Below are 24,406 nucleotides of genomic sequence, written 5' to 3'. Positions count from 1 at the left end.
TTTAGCTCCCCACCCACCCCCACGTATGTGCATGTTAGTCACTCTGAACAAGGTCACACAAGGTCGTTCAAAATCTCTAGCGTCTTTGAACATTTTAAGTAAGGTATGAATAACTAAATAGAGTTATTTTTGATATGAGGGAGTGACTGTCTTCCTATTTTATTACATTTGCATCAGATTTATGTAGAATTTATTTAAAATATTGGATTTTTCTGAATTCAGTTGAATTTTTAGCACCTAAAGTATACCAAAAACTATATCTTATTTTATTTTTTACTTTGTGCAGGGGTTGGGTTTTACAGCATAGTGTGTTTTTTTTAAATATATATATAAGTTTTTAACTTTGAAATATATTTTAATTCTACATCAGCATATGAAAAGTGCTTTATAAATAAAGTTTGATGGGATTTGAAATACAATGAACACAATAATCCAAAATGTAGTTTAACTGTAATTTCTAAAACTGTTTATCATTTACAATGACTGGAGTAAAAATGTTGGGTTTTTTTGTGAATGTATCAGTAAAGAAAATAATGCCACAAAGAAGGAACTGTTTTTTTTGTCAAATCATGACCCACAAAGAGCAAAACGTTAAAAAAGAAAACGACAAAACAAATAAAAACACGATGTTTCAGTAAATATAGCTTCTTTTTACGTTAGTATAATATTAGTGAAGCAGCATGCTGTATCATAATGTCAAATATTTTGTTGAAGGGTTATTTATATATAAAAAGAAACAGCTTCTGACAGCATAACAAAATCTCAAAGTGCTGAATATTACTTTCCGTCTTCTAAAAACCTGACTTTTAAACACTAAAGTTATTGGTTGAAGTCACACATCTCACATCCTGTAGGCCTATAAGCTACATTTGACTTTTCCTGCACTTTTGCCAGAATTTAAAGGAAAACCAGCCGGTAAACTGATTCACACACCCTTTTTTTAGACTGTGCAAGCATTCCCGTTTGCCATGGAAAAGTTCTGTAAGCTCCACCAGAACTTTGGCGGGAGCCCAGAAACGTTTCATGCAGCTATAGGCTGGAAGCTGCTCAGTTTTCAACGAGAATCTCACTTTTTCCAAACGGAACCTCACATTTGTGTTTTCATTCAGATACCTAATGTGGTTCATGGTGTTTTGGTAATATTTTGACAGAATATATAATTATTTTACCATAACAACACGTTTAAAACTCAATCTGATGAAAATTTGTGTTTTGAATATGTTTCCCATAATATATAGGATATATATATATATATATATATAAAGAACTTAAAATTAAATTTCTGAGTATTTCTTTATTCAAATCATTGTGAATCGTTGCAAATTTCTTATCCACTACAGTTGCTCTGTAGAAACTATGTTCTTATGTTTTTAATTTTGGCTAAAAACAAATTAAAAGAGCACTAGGAAAGCTTTTAAAATAGATCAAAAGATGACTGGAGTGGGACTTTAATGATCATTTTGTCTTAATTTTTTAAATGATGATTGCCAGAGTACTCAGTAACACTAGGTAATGTCAAATATCAAATTCTATGTTTTATATTGTGTTAAACTTACTTAAATAAGACATGTGCTTTATTTTCTTTGGCTCCATCAAACTGTTTAGTATAAATACCTATAAGATATATTTTTTTAGGCTTGACCTGCCTGATTTTTTTGAATGACATATGAAGTTATAAGTAAAGATAAACCTTCAAAAAGTTTCATTTGACCAGTTTTGAATATTGAAATCACCTATCACTAAAGTTTGAGAGAAAAGCCAGTCCAGGTCTTTTTTAGTTTTTTTGTTCTCCGCCCGTGCTCCACATGGAGAGAAAAGAGATTAAAAGAACACTTCAGGCTGATAAAAGGAGAAACTGTTCCAAGTGAAATGTGTCATTCTTTAACGACCAACCAAAAGATCTTTGTGCTGCTCTGTGTTTGAAGAGTTTCATACAGTTAGAGGGCTCTTCAGAGGAAAGAATGTAGACTCTGCCCTCTGCCTCTCACAACTTCACTCGTCTGAAGTCTGCACGATCATCAGTTTGCTGCTGTAACGTGAGGCACAGTTGATGCAAACGCTATCCCTCTTAGTTTCATATGAGGTTTAGATGACCAGTTAGTTTGGCTGAATTAAGAACCATTCTGGATTGTTTGTTGTTCTTAGAGAGATGTATTTGGTTTGTTTACAACTGGTTATTGAGCGTTGTACTCTGCATAGAGCTGGTTTCTAGAGTGCAGCAGACTAATGATTACCTATTTATCATTGTGTAAAGGAATGTAAAGGATGGTCGTGGTGTAGAAGTAGAGTGGTTGACCTCTGATCGCAAGATTGCTTGTTCGATTCCCGCCTTACTCGTCGAAGTGTCCTTGGGCAAGACACCGAACCCCACACAGACTCTGGTGGTTACAGGTTGGCACCAGTGTTCAGCAGTGAAGCTGCGATCAGCCTATGAATGTGTGAATGGGTCTGTAACTGTAAAGCACTTCAAGGAGAGTAGAAAAGCGAAATACGCCAGAGAGGTTGTTGATTACTCCAGTACTTTCCTTTTTTTTTTAACTATTCAACGTTGCACTACATTGAAAATTACCTAAGATTTTTGTTGTATGCTAAGCATTGACTGTATATAGGAACTGGATTGAATGACCTCTTCTTCTTTGCGTTACAAACACATTCTCACTTCCAACTCGTCATACATATATGGATGTATGGTTCGGGCCCCTACGTGTAATTTTTTTACATTTTGGATGTCCCCAGATCGTCGTTTTTTTATTTACCGGCTGTTCCTATTAGATCAGGGGTCCCCAACCTCCGGGCTGCAAACCTGAGGGCCGCTTGGTACTGGGCCACAGACTCTAATCAGGAGTCCACGATCTCAGGCCCCCATGCCAGGCGTGTTAACGGACATGGAACTGGTATCGGGTTAGGGTACGCTAACCCTACCTGCTCTGCGTCCCAATGGTTGGGGACCTGTAATTTAATGAGAACAGCCAGCACGTCAAAAAACGAGTTGGGAACACCCAAAACGTTGAACAGGTTGAACATTTGAAACGTTTGATTGACAGAATTTCCTGAGTCCAAGTAGTAGAGGTGTGGCCTTCCAACAAGCTCACTCCTGATTGGTGGTGTTGGCTCAGACAGACTCTGACCAATCACTGCTCACGGACTTCATCTGTTTCAAGCATGTGTTGTGAAAAAAAATTTGTGACTAAATTTACTTAATTTCATTGGAGCTAAAAGTAAGTCATTTTCTATGAGTGATTACACACTCACTTGGTCCAGTTCTCATGTACAGTCGGATATTCGAACATAGAGCAAATATGGTCAACATGTCAGCTGAAAGCCCTGCAATGGCCTGGTGACCTGTTGGGGGTGTACCGTGCGTTTGCTGGAGAGTAGCTGGGATAGGCCCCAGCAACCCCGTGATTCTAAAGGGGATTAAGTGGATTTGGAGGATGGATGTATTAAAGTTTCCATATTATTTTCATACATTTCATCCCTGACACTAAATCCTGCATTACATTTTCTGTTATAGTTTGTGTCTCTCTTACTTGCTCATGAGGATACTAAAGTGCAAGGATCTCTTAAAGGCCAGAAACATTCTGGGTTTGATTCAGAAACTTTTGATGGTACTTTCTCACCAGGCATGTGAACCCATGTTGTTAGCACTGGACAAGCAGGGAGGGAATCTTTTTCTTTTTCTACCGTTTACATCTCTGGTGCAAAATGTCGAAGCATCTTCCTGCTATTTCATTTTTGTACTTCTGTGCGTCAGACTGGACTCACGGCGTTCCCGCTCTCATCTTTGTCTTGTGGAAGTCGGTGTTGTTCCTACAGCCTGACAGCTGCCACATGTGCGCGGCTAATCATTTACCAAGAGCAGATTTCAGGAATGCCTCAGCTGCGCTGTCACTGAGATGGAAAGTCACACATTAACTACAGCAAAATGGAAAGTTTCTCTTCTGCGTTTCACAGATCAGAAACCCCAACTGGAAAATGCCTCATTGGTCTATGAGCAAATACACAGAACATCCATTAGGGGGTATTAGTCCCTTAATTTGATGCTGTATTGACTGAAGCAAATATTATACATTCCTACATTTTTCTAACTTTATTCTCTATTTTAATGCTTCCTATCAATAAACTCTATTTAATATATTTTATCATTTTAATAGCTTTCCCTAAAAATGACTGTACTATTGAATTCAACATGTCTGCCACATATCAAACTGTATTTTGTTATATTTATCCTTCAGGGTTGTGTCAAATATTTTAGTACTTTGCTGCCATCTTGCGGTTGAATCGAGCATTACATGTTACACCAGTTTCAAAATAAAATGTCAGTGAAGTTTAGCAGGATTCAGATGACAGATATTTGGCTCATGCTGGGCTAAACACCTAACTTAGACACTTTTTAGCAATTATTTAAGATATTTTTAAAACACTTGATAGCATATGGAAAAATTCTTAATTTCTAAATAAATCAGTAACAGCAGCCTTCCCTCTCCTTAAGTGTGGTGAGCCTCATGACAAAGTGACCGTTCGCTTTGATGTTGTTAATTAGGAGCAGCATTTTCAGGGATGACTCTGTGGTTTTATTGTAAAAGGACCTGGGAAGACTTTCTCACGGTAGGGGCTCTTGTTCTGACATCGGCCCTCTCTTGTACCCTCGGAGGCCAATCCCAGAGAAGGAGGGAACCCCACTTTAGACCCCGTTGGGAACCCTTCCAAATGAGAGGAAGACGGATCTAATGAAGCTGTGCAGGACTTCAGAGGACTTCCGGATGTTTTTTTTCCCACTGTTCCCCATAATTTACTCTTTACAAACCTGTGCACACAAGCCACATGTAACATGGAGACTTTTGTACTTGAGCTCGTGGTATGGAAAACTTCTAATAGCTTTTCGATTAATATACTTCCATGGTTTTAGGTGAACCTGCAGACTTCAGTATTTCCCCCTTTAGCCATGATGCACAGCATCACTGGAAAACCAAATTACAGTGTGCCTTTAATCTGTCAGGGGCCAGTGGAATTACAACTGAATGTAACGAGTGGAAAAACTCTGTTCATGACTATCTACTTAGCTTTACATAAAAAGATTTAAATTGGGATGCAAACACAACTGCAGGCTTAACCCGGCTATTTAAACAGAGGAATGGAGTTATTTTGGTGAGCACATGGGAAACCAGAAGCCAGCTGTGAGGAGACAGGATTAGAGATGAGGAGCGAGCTGAAGAGATAACTGAAAAAGATCAGATTAAAGTCTCGCTGGGAGAAGAGAGAGGCACAACAGAGGGAGGGGAGTGAACGCTTTCATGGAGGTCTTACTGGACAAAACAGGGAGCTAGAAATCAGACAAGATGCCCTCATAGATCCACACTGATACTGTGTCACCAGGCTGTCCCCAATAGTCATGGTAAACTCCTCTCTTCCTGTCAGAAGAAAGACAAAGAAAGATTGTTGTGAACATGTCTTTTGGCATTAAGAGTGTATAAGAGAGTAATGATTAATCAATGTCATCGATTTAGATACGATCCAACCAGATTGATCTGTCTAAAATAGTATAGATACTGAGGTATTGAAGTATCGATTACAATGCATCAAACATTTTGGTATCAAGTACTCTACTAAAGTGTTGATTATTAGTTACAAGAAAATAAGTGTGTCACTTCAGTGTTTTGTGTAGTGCTGCCACAAACGATTATTTTAATAGTCGAATAATCACAGATTATTTTATTCCAATTAGTCGACTAATTAGGTCACGTGCAAACTGGATTTTTACCATCATTAGCTTTAAACTAACTAAATATATCTGTGTGATAATGTAGCGTGAATGCCTTAAGATGAAAATGGCCACTGAAGATGCTAGTGCTGATAGCTGAAGATGCTGAAATTGATAGCTAAAAACACTAAAGTGGATTGCTAAAAACATTAAAGTAGGTAGCCAGCTAGAATTTTAGCTAAATGCCAATATACCCTTAAAAACTGCACAAAAAGCCTAAGTTAGTCCGAACAGTTAGCATGTAGCTTAAATATTAGCTAAACTCCAAAACTGGCTTAAACCACTGAAAAAAGCCTAAGTTAGCCAACACAGCTAGCATGTAGCTGAAACATTAGCTAAACTCCAAAATAGCCTGAAAAGCTGAAAAATCCCAAGTTAGCCAAAGCACTTAGCATGTAGCTGAAATATTAGCTAAACTCCAAAATAGCCTGAAAAACTGAAAAAAGCCTAAGTTAGCCAGAACAGTTAGCATGTAGCTGAAATATGAACTATACTCCAAAATTGGTTTAAACCACTGAAAAAAATCTAAGTTAGCCAACACAGCTAGCATGTAGCTGAAATATTAGCTAAACTCCAAAATAGCCTGAAAAACTGAAAAAAACCTAAGTTAGCCAAAGCGGTTAGCATGTTGCTGAGGTATTAGCTAAACTCCAAATTAGCCTAAAATAACCTTAATAAATGCCAAAATAGTCCTAAAAGCTAGCATAATGCCATTATGACTTTCAACTTTACTCCACTTTCTGATTCCATATAATAACGACTAATCGACTATTAATTTAGTCTGTGACTGTTTTAATAGACGATTAGTCCACTAATCGTGCCAGCCCTAGTTTTGTGTTAGAACTCCCTCCTGCTCACAGCGTATTAAACTGTTCCACCGGTCACATGACCAGAAGAGTTGTGCTTGTTCCCCTAACTAGGGAGGATTGTTGCAGGACTTTGACTTTTGGCTTCTCAGAGCAATCGTACAGCAAACACAGATGCATACCTTCAAACGCGCAAACACATGAATAAAAAAGTGATTCAAAGGAATGAAAAGCCTGCCATCAATACTGTCCAATGTGTGGAAATCTTACAAAGACATGGAACCATATAGTGTTTGGTTAGTGACTTGGATTGTTCAAAATAAACCAGTACAGAGTATAAAACGTATCGTCAACCACAAATTATGATCGAATCCTTGTTAAAAAAAATTGTCACACCCCTAATGCTGCATTATTAATCATCTCCTTCATCATTTATAATCATTTCAAGTTCCAGAAGAAATATTTGAGGACTAGATGGAGGGAAAAAAGGCTACAGAGAGAAATATGAAGAAGCCAAAGCTGATGTTTTTTATCACCAAATCCCTCATAAAGTTCGTCAAGATGGTTGTCGGAGCACTTTCACATGCGGGGAAACATGGCTGCAGCCCGCTATCTGGAAGGGCTTTAAGCTTATCCGACCGTAGAGGTTTCTTCATCGTGTATTTTACAGAAATCTCACAGGTTTCTGTTGGATTCTGGGATGCTGTCTGAGATGTTTCCAGCCGACCAGACGTTCAAGGTCACTCTCCGCTTGATTTAGAGCCTCTGTTTGATACCACACTCTAAAATGTGCTGAACTGGGACCAAAGATGAAGAACACTTGACTGAAAAGCTGAAATTCACTTTTTTTTTTTTGGCAACCTCCAGTGAACCAACATCTTTACAAACTGAGTGAAAGCTATGAGGGAGATGAAAACACTGCAGCATTGAGGGTTTGAACTGTGAATCTTTGGCCAAGCAGCCCAAACATTGTAGCTCAGTGTTTGTCTTGTGTTTGCCACAGCCAACCAGATGCAGCGTGCTATCAGTTTACAGACGGGGTCAGGGATGATCGGTAAATCCTCTGCTGAAAGGCTGTTTGTCGTAGAGATTTTCCTAAAAAAAAAAAAAAAAAAAAAAAAAAAACATACTAGCAGTAAAATCTGACTTCAAGTGTCAAAGTCATCCGAATTTGGCCCGCGAGGTATTTATATCCGGCCCTCCAGATCAATTTATATTAATGTTATTAACAGCCCAATGTTATCTTGCTAACATATTGAAGCAACACTAAATTCATGGAGGCTGAGAGATCAGTTAAAGTGACTTCTAACATAATCAGATAAAATAATGAATTGACAAAAACCCAATCCGCCCAGACAGGCAAAGGGAATGCCTTTATGTGTGTGACTGTAAAATCACTTTGGGCCTTCAAGGAAGGTAAAAAAGCGCTATTTAAGTATACACCATTTTCCAACAATATCCCACAATTCCTTGCGCTGCCACATCTGACAGCAGGCCAAATGTGTCAACCAAAAAAATTAACTACAAATCCCATCATACAGTGCGTCAGCTGCCTTGCTGAACACCAGTGTTGCCAAAAAAAAGGGGATTTCCTATATAATATATAATTCTGACAGGATATATTTTAGGAAGAGCAAAATCTTTTGGAATATTTATAAGTTTAATTTTTTATATAAATGATATAGAAGTAAAGAAGTTTGAGGGGTTTTTTTCTGTTAACATTTACTTTATTTCTAACTTGTATAATTTTGACTGAATATATTTTTATGGAGAGGGAAATATTGAAAGTTACAAAGTTGATTTATTCTGGAATAATGTCCCTGCTCTCATATTTATGTTAAAAAGGTTAAATTTTTAAAGTATTAAAAATGTAGTGTTTTTGTGTTGAATACATGTTTTTCCTGTTCGGCCCATGACCTAATGTGTGTTTTTGGATTTTGTCCCCCTGTGCGATTGAGTTTAACACCCCTAGAGTAAAAGAAGTGAATCAGATTTGACTTCAGCGGCCTGCTCTGCCAGGAATAACAGCATCTGAAGTGGCGTCTGGGTACTTTTTTAGTCGTCACGCAGCGTTTTATCATAGCCAACCTGCAAATTCCGAAAAAGCTCTGTCTGGTATTTCCAGACTTACGTTTAGGGAAAACCAGAAGGACTGGCAGGAAAAGAGAGTTGATGAGTTGTTTCCCCCCGAAGATGAAAGCAGCCTCTCTCTGGGTGTCCTTCAGAGGTGAAGGAGAGTGTTACCACAGCTGTGCTGCTCTTGTTTAAATTCAATACTGGACCTCAGGAGGAAAACAGCCCCCATGACTTCTGACCCAGCAGGCTGTGACAATGGTCAACAACAGCAGCTCTCTAGCTAACAGAGTTATGCTATTTACTCTCAGAATCAATGAACCCTTGCTGTGAGTGTGTGCGTACGCTGTGAAATGAAAGGTGACTGTTGTAGCAGCGGAGCCATTAGAAGTCTCTGAGCAGACTGTTGAACAGCATGAATCTGTGATCTGTCGTCTGAAAGCGAGGGAAATTAATTTAAGCACCAGCGATGACGATCGGTGGCATATTTAAAAGACTTGTGAAAGTCGGGCTGAATGCTAATTCCTCGTTTGCATTGTGTTTGTCCTCCGGTTTGAGCCGTTTGCTTTATCCACTCACAGCCGCGGACATGTGATCGGCTGAAAGGACGTCTCCGCAGGTCGCTGCGGACCACAGGGTAAAAGCAAGCCCAAGATTTGCTAGCTCATTTGTCTTTCCGAACATTTTGCTCCGGTGTCTTAGCAACGCAGCCCAGAGGTGATCATTCTAAACCTGCATCTCACGCCGGCTGCTGCATAACAGGTCCCCTGTGACCCCCACAAGATCAAATGAGGGGGCTGGAGGTCCCTGTGTGACTCGACACCGCCTCTGTGTAATTACTTGGCCTGTGGAGCCGGCCAGCTCATGTGTCAATCACTACATCAAGAACAAAGTCACATCCACACGGGCGCCGCGCTCTTACTCATGTTTGCAGACATATCATTTCTCGGCCGTTGCTTTTGTTCAGCCCACTGTACCCTTCCAGTTAACACTTTTCCGGATTACAGCCGACGCGGACGTGTCAAATTCTAGATTTGTTGAGAAGTTTGTCCGCGGCACCTCCTGTTTCGTTGGCGATGGCGGCCGATTGTGTTGAGGATATTGGAGTCTGAGGGACACGTGGAGTTCGGTTAATTAAGACCAACTTGAGAGCACAGGAAAGCTTTCTTCCCACGACACTATAGGTGAATTACATGGGGTTCGAATATATTAATCCATCTGGTGTAATCCTGCAATTTTTCTTTGAGGATTTTAAATTTAAATGGTCAGCTTTTAAAAAAAATATAGTTTATTTTTAGAGAATGGTTAATACACAAGTTTTTAAATTCTTACATTCAATAAATCAAAAGTTTCTCACGTTCTGACTCATATGCTGGCAAAGCAGACAAAGAGAGCCACTGTGTGAGGTTAATTATAGCCTCTGTTCAAGTTTGAAGGTAAATGAGTCAAAACTTCTGACTTTGAATACACTGAGTCACCGTGAACAATACATTTAGCTCACTACCTGCTCACAGCCTGTACAATGACATTTAGTTCACAGAGTTCTTCCATCTTGGTCTAACTTTGGTTTAGTTTGACTTAAATGTTGGTCTGAATCATTGACTGTATAAGAGAACTGGACTGAGTGAGTGGCTTTAATAAAAGTCAATTCAGTCACCATTGTTTTTGTGATATGGATGCCGCCATGTTGGAACCAGACAATGTTTGTAATCGATTGGTCAGTCTGAGTCAATATTTCTGTTCAGTCCAGTACTCTATGTACAGTCATTGGTCTAAAAAGAGAGCTGGTGGACTGAAGAGGCTAAATGTTGACCCTCACCTTTGCTCTTATAAATAAAGGAAGTGGACGAGATCTGAGTTTTCATCCTGACAGATACATCTTCTGAATGTGTGGATCAACTTTTTCCACAAAGAGTGTTGAAAAATTCGAACTAAATTTCACTTATATTTCTATAAATGAATTTAAACAACATACTGTTAGGTTATTTTCATTTTTTTATGCAATGAGGGAGAAAGTTTGATTGTTTCTTTTAACTTATAGTTTGTGTTTAACGATTGATCCTAAAACTTTTTTTTACTTACAGCTGACAAGTATTTAACCAAATTTGTCACATTGCCTAAAAATAATAATAAAAAATGTATGTTAAACAGCAAAAAAATAAAAAATGCAAAAAAACAATTAGTTTGCAAAATCATTAAAGGGGAAAAGTTTAGACTTTTTTTTTAAGGCAAAAATCTTATCTAATCTAATGCATTATTATATATCTATGGAATTGAAATTGGTACATATACAAAATACAAAAAAATAGTTTAAACATTCTAAAGTTATAGAAAATATATATACATACGCATGAAACTGATTCCATTTGAATTACTCCTAATCATAAATAGACATTTTACTTTTACACACATTGAATCTATTAAATGGTCAATTTTGTTTTTGTATTTAATAAATTGCTTCAAAACTGGTGTTGGGAAGCAAATTTATATGCATTTTTAAAATACCAACCTTATTATGCTTTACTTACCTTTTTTACATAGATGTCATGATCCAGTTTATTACTTCTCATTATCAGTCCAAGTGCAAATAATTTATAAAATGCATAGAAAATTAAAGATGAAGAGACATTACATTATTTCAGAATTATTATACATATCATAGGTCAAGTATCAAAATGGAGTGTATATAATCTTATCAAAGTATATGTCCTTGATCTATTTCTGCAGCAGAGACTAAGAGATATTTAAAAAAAGAGATATATTTACTAGTGGTTTTGTTAAAGCAGGTCAGGTTGACATTACAGTCGGTTCCACGTATCAGATACGACGGCCACACATTCATTCAGTTTAACAGTAAGAGACTGTTAATCATGTTCATTAAGTAGTTGAACTGCCGCGGTAACATGGTAGCGCACAGATCAAGGAGCCGTACTCCAGCTTTTTCAATTGAAGTCCATAATTGATGTAAACTAAGTTTGATAAAATTCCTGCTTGTGGTTTTCTCTCAGACCTTACAGTGACCATCTCTTTTATTTAGCTGTTATCGATCACTTATCTTTAAGCGTCTCCATTTTGCTCTCTTCTGCACAATTGCAAACTGTGCGACAGATGGAATGTGGGGCTATTTTTGGGCATGAAACATCAGATGTTGTGGTTTTCCAGCAGACTGTAGAGGAGGGGTCTGTGTGTTTCCTCTGGCTGTCTGTCTAGTCTTCAGCGACTGCTCACTGTGAGTGAGTGTCTGTTAGTTATTAGCATCATAAAGGAAAAGAGAGGCCTCCCCTCAAGAGCCTCCCAGCATGACAACACCTACTGTACTTTGGAGAACCTTTTTTTCTTTTTTTTTCCATATATCTGCTTGTTTCTTTCCTACTCCAGGTGTTTCAGGAGACAGCCGTGCACTCAGCTGCAGCCTCACTCGTCTGGCTGATTCATTCTCTTGCAGAGAACTGTGGGGGAGGAAAGCACAGACATTTTTATGGCTCTACGTGATCCGTACACGTTGAAGTAGCTTGCCTGAGACTGCTTTTTTTAAGAGTATTTACTGTTAAATGCTGTGTTATGGCAACTTAAGTGGATTAGCTACGACATCCTGTCTGTACGCTCAGCTTTACGCTCGGTCGTAAGCCCCGTAGATCAGGACAGGAAGTGGCAGGAGCGTCATTAGGGCTGGTGTAGTACAAGGGGCTTACATCTGGAAGTATGCTCACGTAATTGGAAATTGCATTGAGATATGCTGTCCCTTTGTAATTACAGAGAATTGGAAAACCCCAATAACTTATAGGACCTTTTAACACATCCTAAACAAATCGATTTTCTTTGACCACAGCAGAGTTTGTGACTCCTAATGGGTTTGTTAGTCACTTAGTCAGTTTATTCTTTGGGGCTTGTATATGATTGCCCTTCTGTTTCAATTATGTTTCCAATTTAATGTAATCTTTCTTGTTTCCCATCATCCCTTGTGATTTTAACCATCTTGTGCTAGCTAATAGGCCCTCACAATGGCAAGCTAACATTAGCTTAAAACAAAACTTCCTCATGTTTATGGAAAATTGATAAAAAAAAACACAAAAAAAATTAATAATTATTTCTTTTGGTGTTTTAACATGCTCTTGTAGAATATTTCTCACAGTAGAGGAAGAAAATTAACTTTAAAATTGTTTTCTGAGTACTTCTTTATTCAAATTGCTAGCTATTTTGTTGTTGCTAATGATAGCTTGCTATTGTGAGAAGCTGTAAGCTAGCAGGAGAGAATGTAAACAAAGAGATGATAGGAAACAAAGGCAGGCTCACTCCATGCTACAAGGTCGAATCCGAATGCTTCCCCTGCTCCTACACCTTCCAGAGAGTTATGGAATGATAGTGTCTATGTCCTAATTCCTTCATAGTGCACTACATCGTGTGTTTGACATTTTCTAGTGCTGTCCAAATCTACAATTCCAAAATTGAGTACACTAAAAATTTCCCAGAAGTCTTTGTGAAATACTAGCATACATCGATGTTCACTATTTTAGCAAATATAGACCACAATGCATTGCAGTCGAGCAATTTTTCTGACAAAAAAGGCTTTAAATGTAATTTTTTAATGAACTGTCCACATTTTCATTCTTCAGAACACAATGGGTTCATAAATAAACGTTATAAAATGCTTGTTTTGATTTGATTTTCACTTAGTGAAATCGGTGATGTCATATCTGGCGCTTAAAAAAATAAAGAAAGAGAAATAGTGAGCCTGGTGTCAGAACTAATTTTAAAATCCAGGACACTATTTTAGTATTTAGGGCTTACGGTGGGAATTCGCCAGTGTCTTCAAATTCGGACGTTACTCCCACTCAATGATGTCATCAACAGTCGCCGGTCAGCTACGTTAGCGCTGAGCTGCTAGCACTCGGAGACGCATAACAGCATCAGTTTTATAACTTTAAAAAGGTCATGCAAAAACAAAAAGTCATTAATTGGATTTAAATGTAAACCTCTGTGCTTCTGAGTGCACCCACGTGAAGAAAAGCGCGTCTTATCCTCAGTGGCACAGTCCAACGTGGCGGATGAATACAGAGCTCTAAGTTCATTCACTCTATCCTTAAAAAAAAACTATTTCTGATACCCTTTTCCCTTCAAATTCTCCTTAAGTTGGAAGGGTAGCGAGAAGCCGGAGGGATAGGGGAAGAATTTGGTCCCACCTAAAACTCAGAGGCAAATTTCTTATGAAAAATTGACATTGAAGAAACTATGTCCTAGAAAACAACAATTTTTTTTGTTTTAGCAAAAAACAGCATATTCCTTATTAAAAGACCCCTGCTGCTTTGAAAATAGATCAAAAAGATGATCGGAGCGAGACTTTAACTATTTATCACTGATTTTGCCACAGGCTAAGACAGAGGAAGCTCAGACGAATGCTGGATTGGAGCCGTTGTGGGCACCACAGCATGATTCACCGCTGCTGGTTGCTAATAGGTTGATGTCATGGATTTCCCCGAGGCCGGCCGCCTAGCGCATTTTTTTCCATTTCATTCACTGAAAAACATTTGGACCTTTCCGGAAGCACATTTTTATTTCCTATTTAAGTGGAATATTCACTGTATCAGTTTTGTAAAACTTAAAAAAAAATTTTTAAAGTCTGAAATTTGAAAAGAAAATAATTGAAAGTGACATAATTTAGTGTTAAGTCTTGTTTGGCTGCAGAAGATTTTTTGCCGCTGACTTGTGTGTAAATGAGTTGTCCTGGGCATGGTTGGGTAGAGGGGGGGCCATAAGGAGATGAGGAGGTGGTGGAAGAGGAGGGTGGGTGTTCTGGAGCCTGCCACAGAAAAGGGGTGGGTTGAAGGAGAGATTTAGTGTTGGGACAAGCCACATGGGTAGATGGAAAGAGAAAGGAAGAGAAGGAGCTGCGGGTCTGAGTTCAAACTGCCAGCTGTGTTCAGAGAAGGAGAAGGAATGCGGCTCAGCGTGGGAATGAAGATGCTTTGACATGCTGAGAGACGCTCTTAAAGCTCTGATGGATGCTTGATCCACTCCGGCTGTATGATGAAAACATCCCGTGAGTACGGACCGAGTTGTTACTGGAAAGACGAGCGATTTAAGTGATGCAAGGAGTTTGGGAGAGTTGGCTCGTGTTGCCATGTAGCGGGTGGTCTGTTATGTAAAATATTGAGTTTTTCTGTGATTTAATTGTCAATAAAATGTAAAAGAGCTTTTTTGAGGAGGTGTCATGTAATATCTAAACATTGGAGTGTTCTATACAGTTGCTATACTTTACACAGCTTTTCACATATCCTCCCATTGTGTGCCTTCGTGAAACTGTAATTCTATATTGTACACAGTTTTACACCAAGAAGGGGGGGTTGAGGAGAGCAAACAAGTTCTCATTCTTTGGCGTGATGCCCACCCAGCCTTTTATCCACAAGAGATTTCCTCAGAGAGAGGATGAGAGGACATAATGTCTCAGTATCGTGTTACAGAATGCAAAACAGAGAGGAATTCCCAGCTCCGGTTACTCTCCCCTCTGTGGTCCAACCTGCAGCCATTGGACACAACGGGACCTGGCAGGGCTCTTCCCTGTGTGATACCAGCCCGATAGTGCCCAGTTGGGAGGGAAAGGCTTGATGCACACATGCAGGTGGATGCAGAGCGGAGGGACTCCTGACACCGTGTACACATGTTGACTTAACTGCTGGCTAAGGGGGTTAACAGCCGACTTCTATGACATTCAAGGACGCGGGGAACTGTTAATATTTGTTCAGTTGTGGGTCGTTCTGAAGACCAAAGTCACTTCTCATTGATCACGGCGTGACAGAATAGAAGCAGCAGAGGTGAGTCGTGTTGGGGGAAAGCGGCTGTTTTTTTGTGATAATCAGTATTTCAGTGTTAAAATAGCTGCAACTTTTTACTTTTTCATTATATTAAAGCTGAATAGATCTTTACTTTTTTAATCTGTTCTTCTAACTTATGCAACACTTTGGTTGGTTTTTCTATTATTTGGTTAGTAAAAAGCTGTCTGCATGTGTGCTCTGTCACCCGTGTGTCAGACATCATGTCTCATGGAGGCGGTAAATGGCACCAAACTCTATTAACATTAATGGAAAGGTGCCAACGGTCTGTTTCCTCTCCTTGTCATCGTTGGCTCTGAAGCTCGCACATACCTCGCTCTGTAGGTCCGTATATGATCCCGAAGTGCTCCTTTATCAAGTCTTTGCTTGCAGAGATTTCATTTGGAGATTTCTCATTTTTTAGAGTTTTCTTTCCATAAAACCCTTTATTTTTAAAGTGTTTGTGCACTTGAGGGGAATTTATTAAACCCACTTTTGGTTTCTTCAGTGTCAAGTCTGTGCCTGCAGGATGATTAAATGCAAGCTTTACTGTTTTGGTTTATATACTGGTGGGTTTTTTTCCCCCTAAATGAATAAAAGTTTATGCGGTTGAAGTTCACTTTTTATCTCTGTCTTGTCTTCCAGAAATTGAAGCAAAAGAGGCGTGTGACTGGCTGCGGGCAGCAGGATTTCCCCAGTATGCTCAGCTCTTTGAAGGTAATAAAAGCACTCAGAGAACTCCCACATGCATTCATCACAAAGAGGGGAATTGTTTGGGAAAAAGATTAATAAAACAGCATGCCAGTAAACGGGTTCTGTAATGGATCTAAAATAGATTTTTTTTTTTTTGTAAACCAGACTGATTTCCTTTTTCCAAGATGATGAGTGAAAAATGGTGGACAGTGTCAGCTGCTGTCGCCCCAACGCTGCCCACAAAACCATACGTTCATGCCCTGCATAGTTCACCTCACTGTTCTCGGAAAGCCTTCAAGCCAGGGCTCAGATCTCTAGACACCACAAAACAAGTGGAACATCAGATGCTTTTAAAATCTAATCTTTTCCAAGCTACGATTACTACGTAAACATGTCCTCTGTGCTGTAAGCCCGAAGTCATGGGAAGAAACGGGTTTAATCAGAGCTTTAAGTAGCTTAGATTGTTTTGCTGGAGCCAGACTTTTGATGTGCCGCGACACGATATTTTTACTACACTTTTGAATTATCATTCCGATGCCGAGGTTGAGCTTTATAAACACACAAATATTCCTTTATTAGGGTTAGTTCTCTGCATTTTCAATTTCTGGCTCTGGGTTTTGCTGAGCCTGGGGCCTCATTGCAGCTTCTGCTTTTCATAAAGAAAAGCGTGAAAAAAAAACTGCACATGAATGCAGCGGAATGTAAAATTCAGTGTTTTGAGTTATGTAAGAGCGGGCTCATTCCCAGAGTAGGACGTAATGCCCACTAAAATCTAAAAGCTGTTATATGGGCAGATCCTGTTGGTCCGTATCAGGCTCATGTTGAAGTTTGATAGTCTTCCTTTATCTTTGGTCTGAGCGTCTCCAGATCTCTCCTTTAAAAAAACCTTCAAGGAAAGGAAGTCAACACGGCTCTAAATGTTCTGCTTTTTACCTACAGATTCCCAATTCCCCATTGACATAAGGCCTGTGAAAAGAGATCATGACTTTCTGGACAAGGATCTTGTGGAACCTCTGTGCAGGTAAGAAGATATTTGATATAGAAAAACATGAACTTTTTTTCTTTGGCCTTTAGGAAGTGGAGAAGTTTGAGATTAGGGCTGCAAAGTGAGCAGAGAAACCGCTTTTTCTTCCATTGTGTGAATGAATCTTGTGTTTTTAGTGATTATTGAGGATATATATCACGAAAATTTAGCTTTAATTTGTTATTCTGAGTATTTCTTTACTCAAATCTCAGTGAATCAGGAGCAGATGAAAAAATGCTGTTGGAAAGCGCTTGTAAATATGACGTAGGAGCTAAAATCAGCAAGCCCTGAGCTCCCTGCTCTGCTCCATTCTGATGCATCCATTCGTAGACAACAAGATCCTAGACTAGAGTGTAAACCCGCGGTGTCAAACATACGGCCTGCGGACTGTATCCGATTATTTAATCCACCCCAGTCAAAAAGAGAAAAAAGATATGAGGATGTTAGAAAAAAAAGATAGTTTTTAACCCATTTCTGTGGTGAGTTATGATTCTTTAAAGAAATGACGGCAATGCACAATTCCACCACTAGGGAGAGCAAAGGAAATGCAAGACCGGCATAACAAGAGATCAAGAAATACACATAGTAAACAACGTAAAAAGTGATTAGGCTACCAGGTTGTTTGAGGTATTTTTTTCCAATTGAGAAAAAAAATAAAACAAAACTACAGATAAAAAGTCGACCAAAGGTTATTTTGCTAATATGTTACTGGTCCGGCCCACTTGAGATCAGACGGGTTGAATGTGGTCCTTCACCATAAATTAGTTTGACATCCCTGGTGTAAACAGAGGGATGATGGGAAATGTGGGCAGGCAACTCGGAGGCAAATTTTTAATAAACTTCTGCTGTTTTTTGACTTTGCTTTTTGATTTTGGCTAAAAATGGCATAATCATAAATAACAGGCCAGCTCAGTGGTCTTGTGGTAGAGTGTCCGCCCTGAGACTGGAAGGTCGTGAGTTCCAATCCAGACCGAGTCATACCAAAGACTCTAAAAATGGGACCCAGTTCCTCCCTGCTTGACAATACCAAATGGTTCCCGAGTGCAGCTGTGTCTGCAGCTCACCACTCCCCCAGGAGAAGGGTCAAATGCAGAGAACAAATTTCACACACCGAGGTGCATGACAACTAATGAGACTTGAACTTTATGTTGAAACAACAAATTAAATTTAAAATTGAATTAAAAAAAATATTTAAGTGGGAGTTTGGGGCATTTTTGGGGTGAATAATGAAATGCTTTGAGAGGTATTAATCAGCCACAATCAGTTAATATTGATGTTTTTTTTTTTTTACTTATTGGTGACAATAGACTGGAAAAGTACATTGAACCAGCAACTGGTGGTTCAACGTCACCTCCTTTTAGAGTCCATGTACTTTTTTTTTTTTTGGCTAAGATAAAAACAACACTTCAGCTACTACTGTAACCACGGCAACGGTCCTAAGAGGGAAGACGGGGAAGCATTAGGGGTGCCTCCCACAACTCAATATACTGTGACTCTAAACAACCCTAAAGCAACCCCTCTAAATTCCAAAGCATCAATGAATAGAGGAGAACTGGAAACAGTTCCTCCTCCAGTGTGATTCCGTCCACGACTTCCTCACCACACCCCAGAACAAAAGTAAAAAGCCAAACAAACACACTGGGTCTGATAGAGCAGATACTAATTTCATAAATGTGAGAGCTCTCTGATCACTGCTGATTTTTCGTAAAAACTCCTTAAGGCCTGCAGAATGAAGGGCCCCCATCTTGAAAATCCTCTCCTGTTGTTTGCCTCTATCTCCAGCTGCAATCATGGGAACATCTTGTTTTACTAACCCCGATCATCCAATGCACAGGAGTGTAGTTTAAGCCTCCATCACTGTATTGTCACAGGACAATACTGTCAATCTTTAAAAGGAGAAAAAAAGACCGCAGGCAGAATGGGGCGCTGTTAAAACCTGGTGATTATCATGTCACAAATGGGTTTGTTTTTGTCAGAGCTCTGAACACATCTCAGCGCCTGATTCTGACACATTCTTCGCCTTTTTGAGATGAGGAAATTCACTTCAGCTGAGGAAAATCCAAGTGTTTCACAAACATTTTTTATGCATTTTTGTTTTAAATTAGGGCTATATTTCCATATTACCATCAGTTATTTGGTTTTCGGGGAAATGGTGGATCTGTTTTTTGCATCCTGAACTCCAAACTGATCAAATTAACTCCTGAATCGCAAACAGAAGAGGATCTATTTCCAGTCTGCTCATTAGAAAGCTATTATAGGACATTGACTCATCGATTATCTTTTTCAGACGACTCAACACTCTGAACAAGTGTGCCTCTATGAAACTTGACGTGAATCTTCCAAAGAAAAAAGTAAGTCTTCCAAAAGATTGTTAAATCTGCTTTATTTTTATTTTTCAGTTTATATTATTATAGAAAAAGCAGCATCACATTTTTTAGAAATGAACACATTGTACACATTTCCCTGTCTGAAAAGTTATCTTTATTGTTTGTGCTCCAACTTTAACTTTTTATTCAACTGTTGTCACTTATTATATAAGTTGAAATCAATGCTCACATAAGAAATACATTTTTTTTGTTCAAATACAGCTCCAAGCAGTGTTTGTGCCTCCTGCTCTGACAGAAATATAGCCTGTCTTTTTCCTTAACCTATTTTAAACACGGACACACCATTGTTATCCTCAAGTCTCTTGTTACCTTTTGTTTGTTTCACAGACTTTAATGTAAGCATGTTGGCACTTATTAGTGACTCTTCCTGCTCTTGATCTATTTATGGAAAAGGTTTCAGTCAAGGACCCGTTCGCCACCATCCTGCTCTTACCGCGTTGCATAATGTTATTGTGAACCAGCTTATTCTACAGATGCTTCCTGCAACTGTTTTTGTGGTCCAAACATGTCCCACCTTGAATCCCACCTGGTGTATCGATTTTGAAAGATAGTAAATACACTCGCAGGCCACTTTATTAGGATTGTCTTGCACGTACCAGGTTGTACCCCTTTTGGCTTCAGAACTGCCTTAATCCTTTCAACAAGGAAACATTCCTCAGAGAGTTTGGTCTATATTCACATAATAGCATCACACAGTTAAAGCAGATTTGTTGGCTGCACATCCATGATGCCAACCTCCTGTTCCACCATGTCTCAAAGGTGTTCTAAAGTAGAGGCCATTTGAGGCCATTTGAGTCCAGTGAACTCATTGTCATGTTCAAGAAACCAGTCTGAGATGATTCCAGCTTTATGACACGGCGCCTTATCCTGCTGGAAGTAGGCATCAGTAGACAGTACACTGTAGTTATAAAGGGATGGACATGGTCAGCAACAATACTCAGGTATGCTGTGGTGTTGGAACCATGCTCAGTTGGTACCAAGGGTAATAAATATTTAGTTATTATTTCTATCAGCTGGAACTAGTCTGGCTATTCTCCTCTGATCTCTGAGATCAACAAGGTATTTCCGCCAAAAGAACTTCCACTCACTGGACGTTTTCTCTTTTTCTGACCATTCTCTGTAATCCTTACAGATGGTTGTGGGGGAAAATCACAGTATTTCAGAAGTTTCTGAAATACTCAGACAAGCCCATGTGGCACCAACAACCATACCACGTTTAAAGTCACTTACATTACTTTTCTTCCCCATTCTGATGGTCGGTTTGAACTGCAGAAGATCATATGGACCATGTCCATCCATCCATCTTCTTGACCGCTTTGTCCCTTTCGGGGTCGCGGGGGTGCCGGAGCCTATCCCGGCTACTGAAGGGCGAAGGCGGGGTACACCCTGGACAGGTCGCCAGTCTGTCGCAGGGCCGCAATCACACACCCATTCACTCTCACATTCACACCTAGGGGCAATTCAGAGTCACCAATTAACCTATGAAGCATGTTTTTGGACGGTGGGAGGAAGCCGGTTTTCCCCGGTGAAAACCCACGCATGCACGGGGAGAACATGCAAACTCCACACAGAAAGGTCCCAGCCGGGATTCGAACCGGGGCCTTCTCGCTGTGAGGCGAGAGCGCTAACCACTTGCGCCACCGTGCAGCCCATGGACCATGTCTACATGCCTAAATTCATTGAGTTGTTGCCATGTGATTGGCTGATTAGAAATGTACCTTAATGAGCGGCTGGAGAGGTGTACCTAATAAAGTGGACATTGAGTGTATACCTTAAATACTCCTTTTTTTCATTTTATGCTACATACCTATTTGTCTTGGTTTGTATTGTAAAACAATTATCGTTCTTTCCACAGGGAGAAGACTCTGATGAAGAAGACGTGTTTGCTATCAGCGACAAATGGACCTTTGAGTGGAGCAGCCGGCGTTGGTCCAGATTACAGGACATTGACTGTCTGCTTCAAAACCACAGAGAGGGTCAGACTTTCAGGGACGGCGTTCCTCTCAGAACCACAACAAGCAGCGAGAGTGTTCTGACGGACCTTAGTGAGCCGGAGGTCTCCTCTTTGCACAGTGAAAGCAGTGGGGGCAGCGCTCACAGAGGACTCAGCACGGAGGACTCTGACTGCTCCAACCGAACTGATTCTGCAGCTATGCCAGACTCTACTTCTCTCACAATGCCTCATATCCCTCCCAATTTTTCTCACTATGGCTCTTTACCTAACAAACACAGCAAGACGAGTCGCGCACGTGCCAAAGACTTCTTGAAACGCATGGAGACACTTGGGTCCAAAGGAACCTTAGGAAAGAGTCAGAAGTTGGTCATCAGCGCCCCTGTGATGCAACAGGAAGCCCAGGCCCTTAAAACTCTACGGTGCGTCGAGATCATCAATGGAGCTCCAGAACCACCATCAAGCAAACTTTCCCCACCTCAGTCCAGCAGTGAGGGCAGCAGCCATTCTGGTGGCAGCACGGTCAGCACTCCCAGCCTGAAAGAACGAAAGCCTCACAGTGCCGACCACAAGCGGGGCGGCATGTATCTGGAGGACGTAGACATCTTTACAGGTACCGACATGAGCAAAGTCACAGAGCAAAACCGAAAAAATGACTTCTGCTCCTATGAAGACCTTGTGGTCCACATTCCTAAAGACCATAAACCGGGAACCTTTCCCAAAGCACTATCCATAGAAAGCTTGTCCCCAACCAATGGAACTACTATTAACTGGCATACTGGCAGCATGCACCTGGACTCCACACTGATTTCATGCAGGAAGGAGTCCAAACGTCCAACCCAGTGCTCCTCCAGAGGCAGCCGAGTCAGCATTTATGATAACGTTCCTGGCTCTCATCTGTATGCCAGCACTGGAGATCTGATGGATCTGGAGAAGGAGGACCTGTTTTCACACCTGGATGATATCCTGCTGCATGTCAATGGTCTACAGCAGATAGTGGATCATTGGTCCAAAAATGTTTTACCTGGAGGAGAAGGCCTCATCCAGGGAGACAGTGAGAGGGAAGAAGCAGGTTGTATGCAGTCTGCCAGTCAGATCACTTTAGACTTTGAAGGAAATTCCGTTGCAGAAAGTCAGACCACGCCGACTGATGTAGACCGTGACAAAGTCTCATTAGTTGAGGCAGAATCTGCAACACTCAGAGAGAGAAGAGATTCAGGAGTTGGTGCTTCTCTTACAAGACCTAAAAGGTGAGCTTTCTGAAAGTCTGCAGGGTCAACACAAGTTAATGCATTCTCACTCCCAACTCGTCATATATGGACGTATTGTTTGTTCCCCCTCTGCATACCTTTTTGGGTGTCGCCAACTCATTGTTTTTTGATGCACTGGCTCTTCCCAGCAAATCAGGGGTCCTTAACATCCAGGCTGCAAAACGGGACCTGTCTGAGGCCCGGTTGGTGCAGGACCACGACTAATTAGAGGTCCCCAACCCTCGGGACAGTAATGGACACAAAACAGATAACTGGTTAGGGTACCAGGTTACCGTTAGTGTACTGGGTTAGGGTTAGTGTACTGGATTAGAATTGGTGTACTGTGTGAGGGTTAGTTTAGGATTGGTGTACTGGGTTAGGGTTAGTCTACTGGATTAGGGTTGGTGTACTGGGTTAGAGCTAGTGTACTGTGTTAGTGTACTGTGTTGAACTGTTTTAGGGTTAGTTTAGGATTGGTGTACTGGGTTAGGGTTAGTGTAATGGGTTAGAGCTAGTGTCCTGTGTTAGGGTTAGTGTACTGAATTAGAATTGGTGTACTGTGTTAGGGTTAGTGTAATGGGTTAGAGCTAGTGTACTGTGTTAGGGTTAGTCTACTGGATTAGGATTGGTGTACTTGGTTAGGGTTTGTGTACTTGGTTAGGGTTTGTGTACTATGTTATCGTTAGTGTACCAGGCTAGGGTTAGACCACCGTGTTAGGCTTAGTGTACCGGGTTAGGGTTAAAGTACCATTTTAGGGTTAGAGTACTATGTTATGGTCAAAGTACAGAGTTAGGGTACCAGTATGCGTAATGGTCCTAGTCCCCTAACTTAGTACTGGTTCTGCGTCCATTACAACATCTGGTACTGCGTTCCGAGGGTTGGGGACCCGTGATTTAATCTGAACAGCCAGCATGTCAAAAAACGATAAGTTGGGAACACTCAAAACATCAAAACGTGAGGTGGAGAGAGCCCAAACCATACGTCCATATATGAATAGTTGGGAGCGAGAATGTGTGGCACAAGCACATTAACATATTAAATGATTTTGCTTTTTTTGTGTGTGTTAATGTATTTAGGTTAAGATGGCCCAGCTTTCAGATCTCCAATCGAATAAGCCACTCAGTTGCATCCCTGCAGATCACAAACCAGTCAGCAAGCCAACTGAGTTTGTTACAGAAGTTTTCTCTGCTGCGTCTTACTGCAATCATGGAAAAGTACTCCATGTCAAACAAGCACGGATGGACATGGTGAGTCTTGAACTGTTTTTATATATTTGTGTTCATTCACATTTGCTAAAAATCTAATTATGGTGCCTGCAATGCCTAATGTTCAAAAATGTGGTATTGGTGTCTCTTTAAGGTCTGTGCCAAAGTTTATGAAGAGAATGAAGGTACCAGACTATAAAGACAAAAATGTGTTTGGAGTGCCGCTCATAGTGCACGTGCAGCGCTCCGGACAGCCTTTGCCTCTTGGCTTGCAGCAGGCCCTGCGATACCTGAGGAGCCGATGTCTTGACCAGGTCAGAAGCAGTTGAGTCTAACGCTGCATTCACACCGAACGCAATTCATGCAGCAGAGGCGTCCAGTTTCAGTGTTAAGTTAATGGCAATCGAGTCGATCTAAAGTCTTCCGTACATTCTGAGTGAGCAATCCAC

General features: G+C 40.3%; 1 protein-coding gene across 4 annotated transcripts in view; it reads left to right on the top strand.

The window, feature by feature from the left end:
• stard13b (StAR-related lipid transfer (START) domain containing 13b) overlaps positions 1-24,406 on the top strand; it is an 82,117-nt gene that overhangs the window by 49,967 nt on the left and 7,744 nt on the right. For 3 of the 4 annotated variants that reach the window (XM_024277423.2, XM_024277426.2, XM_024277425.2), the window contains 6 exons: positions 16,092-16,163; positions 17,079-17,160; positions 19,451-19,514; positions 21,406-22,751; positions 23,829-23,999; positions 24,112-24,271. In XM_024277423.2, the coding sequence (XP_024133191.1) occupies positions 16,092-16,163; positions 17,079-17,160; positions 19,451-19,514; positions 21,406-22,751; positions 23,829-23,999; positions 24,112-24,271 (1,895 nt within the window). Of the gene's footprint in view, positions 1-14,365; positions 14,678-16,091; positions 16,164-17,078; positions 17,161-19,450; positions 19,515-21,405; positions 22,752-23,828; positions 24,000-24,111; positions 24,272-24,406 lie in introns of those variants that run through there. The other variant, XM_024277427.2, reaches the window with a different exon arrangement.

Source organism: Oryzias melastigma, linkage group LG13 (assembly GCF_002922805.2).
Source record: "Oryzias melastigma strain HK-1 linkage group LG13, ASM292280v2, whole genome shotgun sequence".
Taxonomy (NCBI): Eukaryota; Metazoa; Chordata; class Actinopteri; order Beloniformes; family Adrianichthyidae; genus Oryzias; species Oryzias melastigma.
Note: the sequence above shows the minus strand (reverse complement) of the source record. Positions and strands in the feature narration are given on the sequence as shown.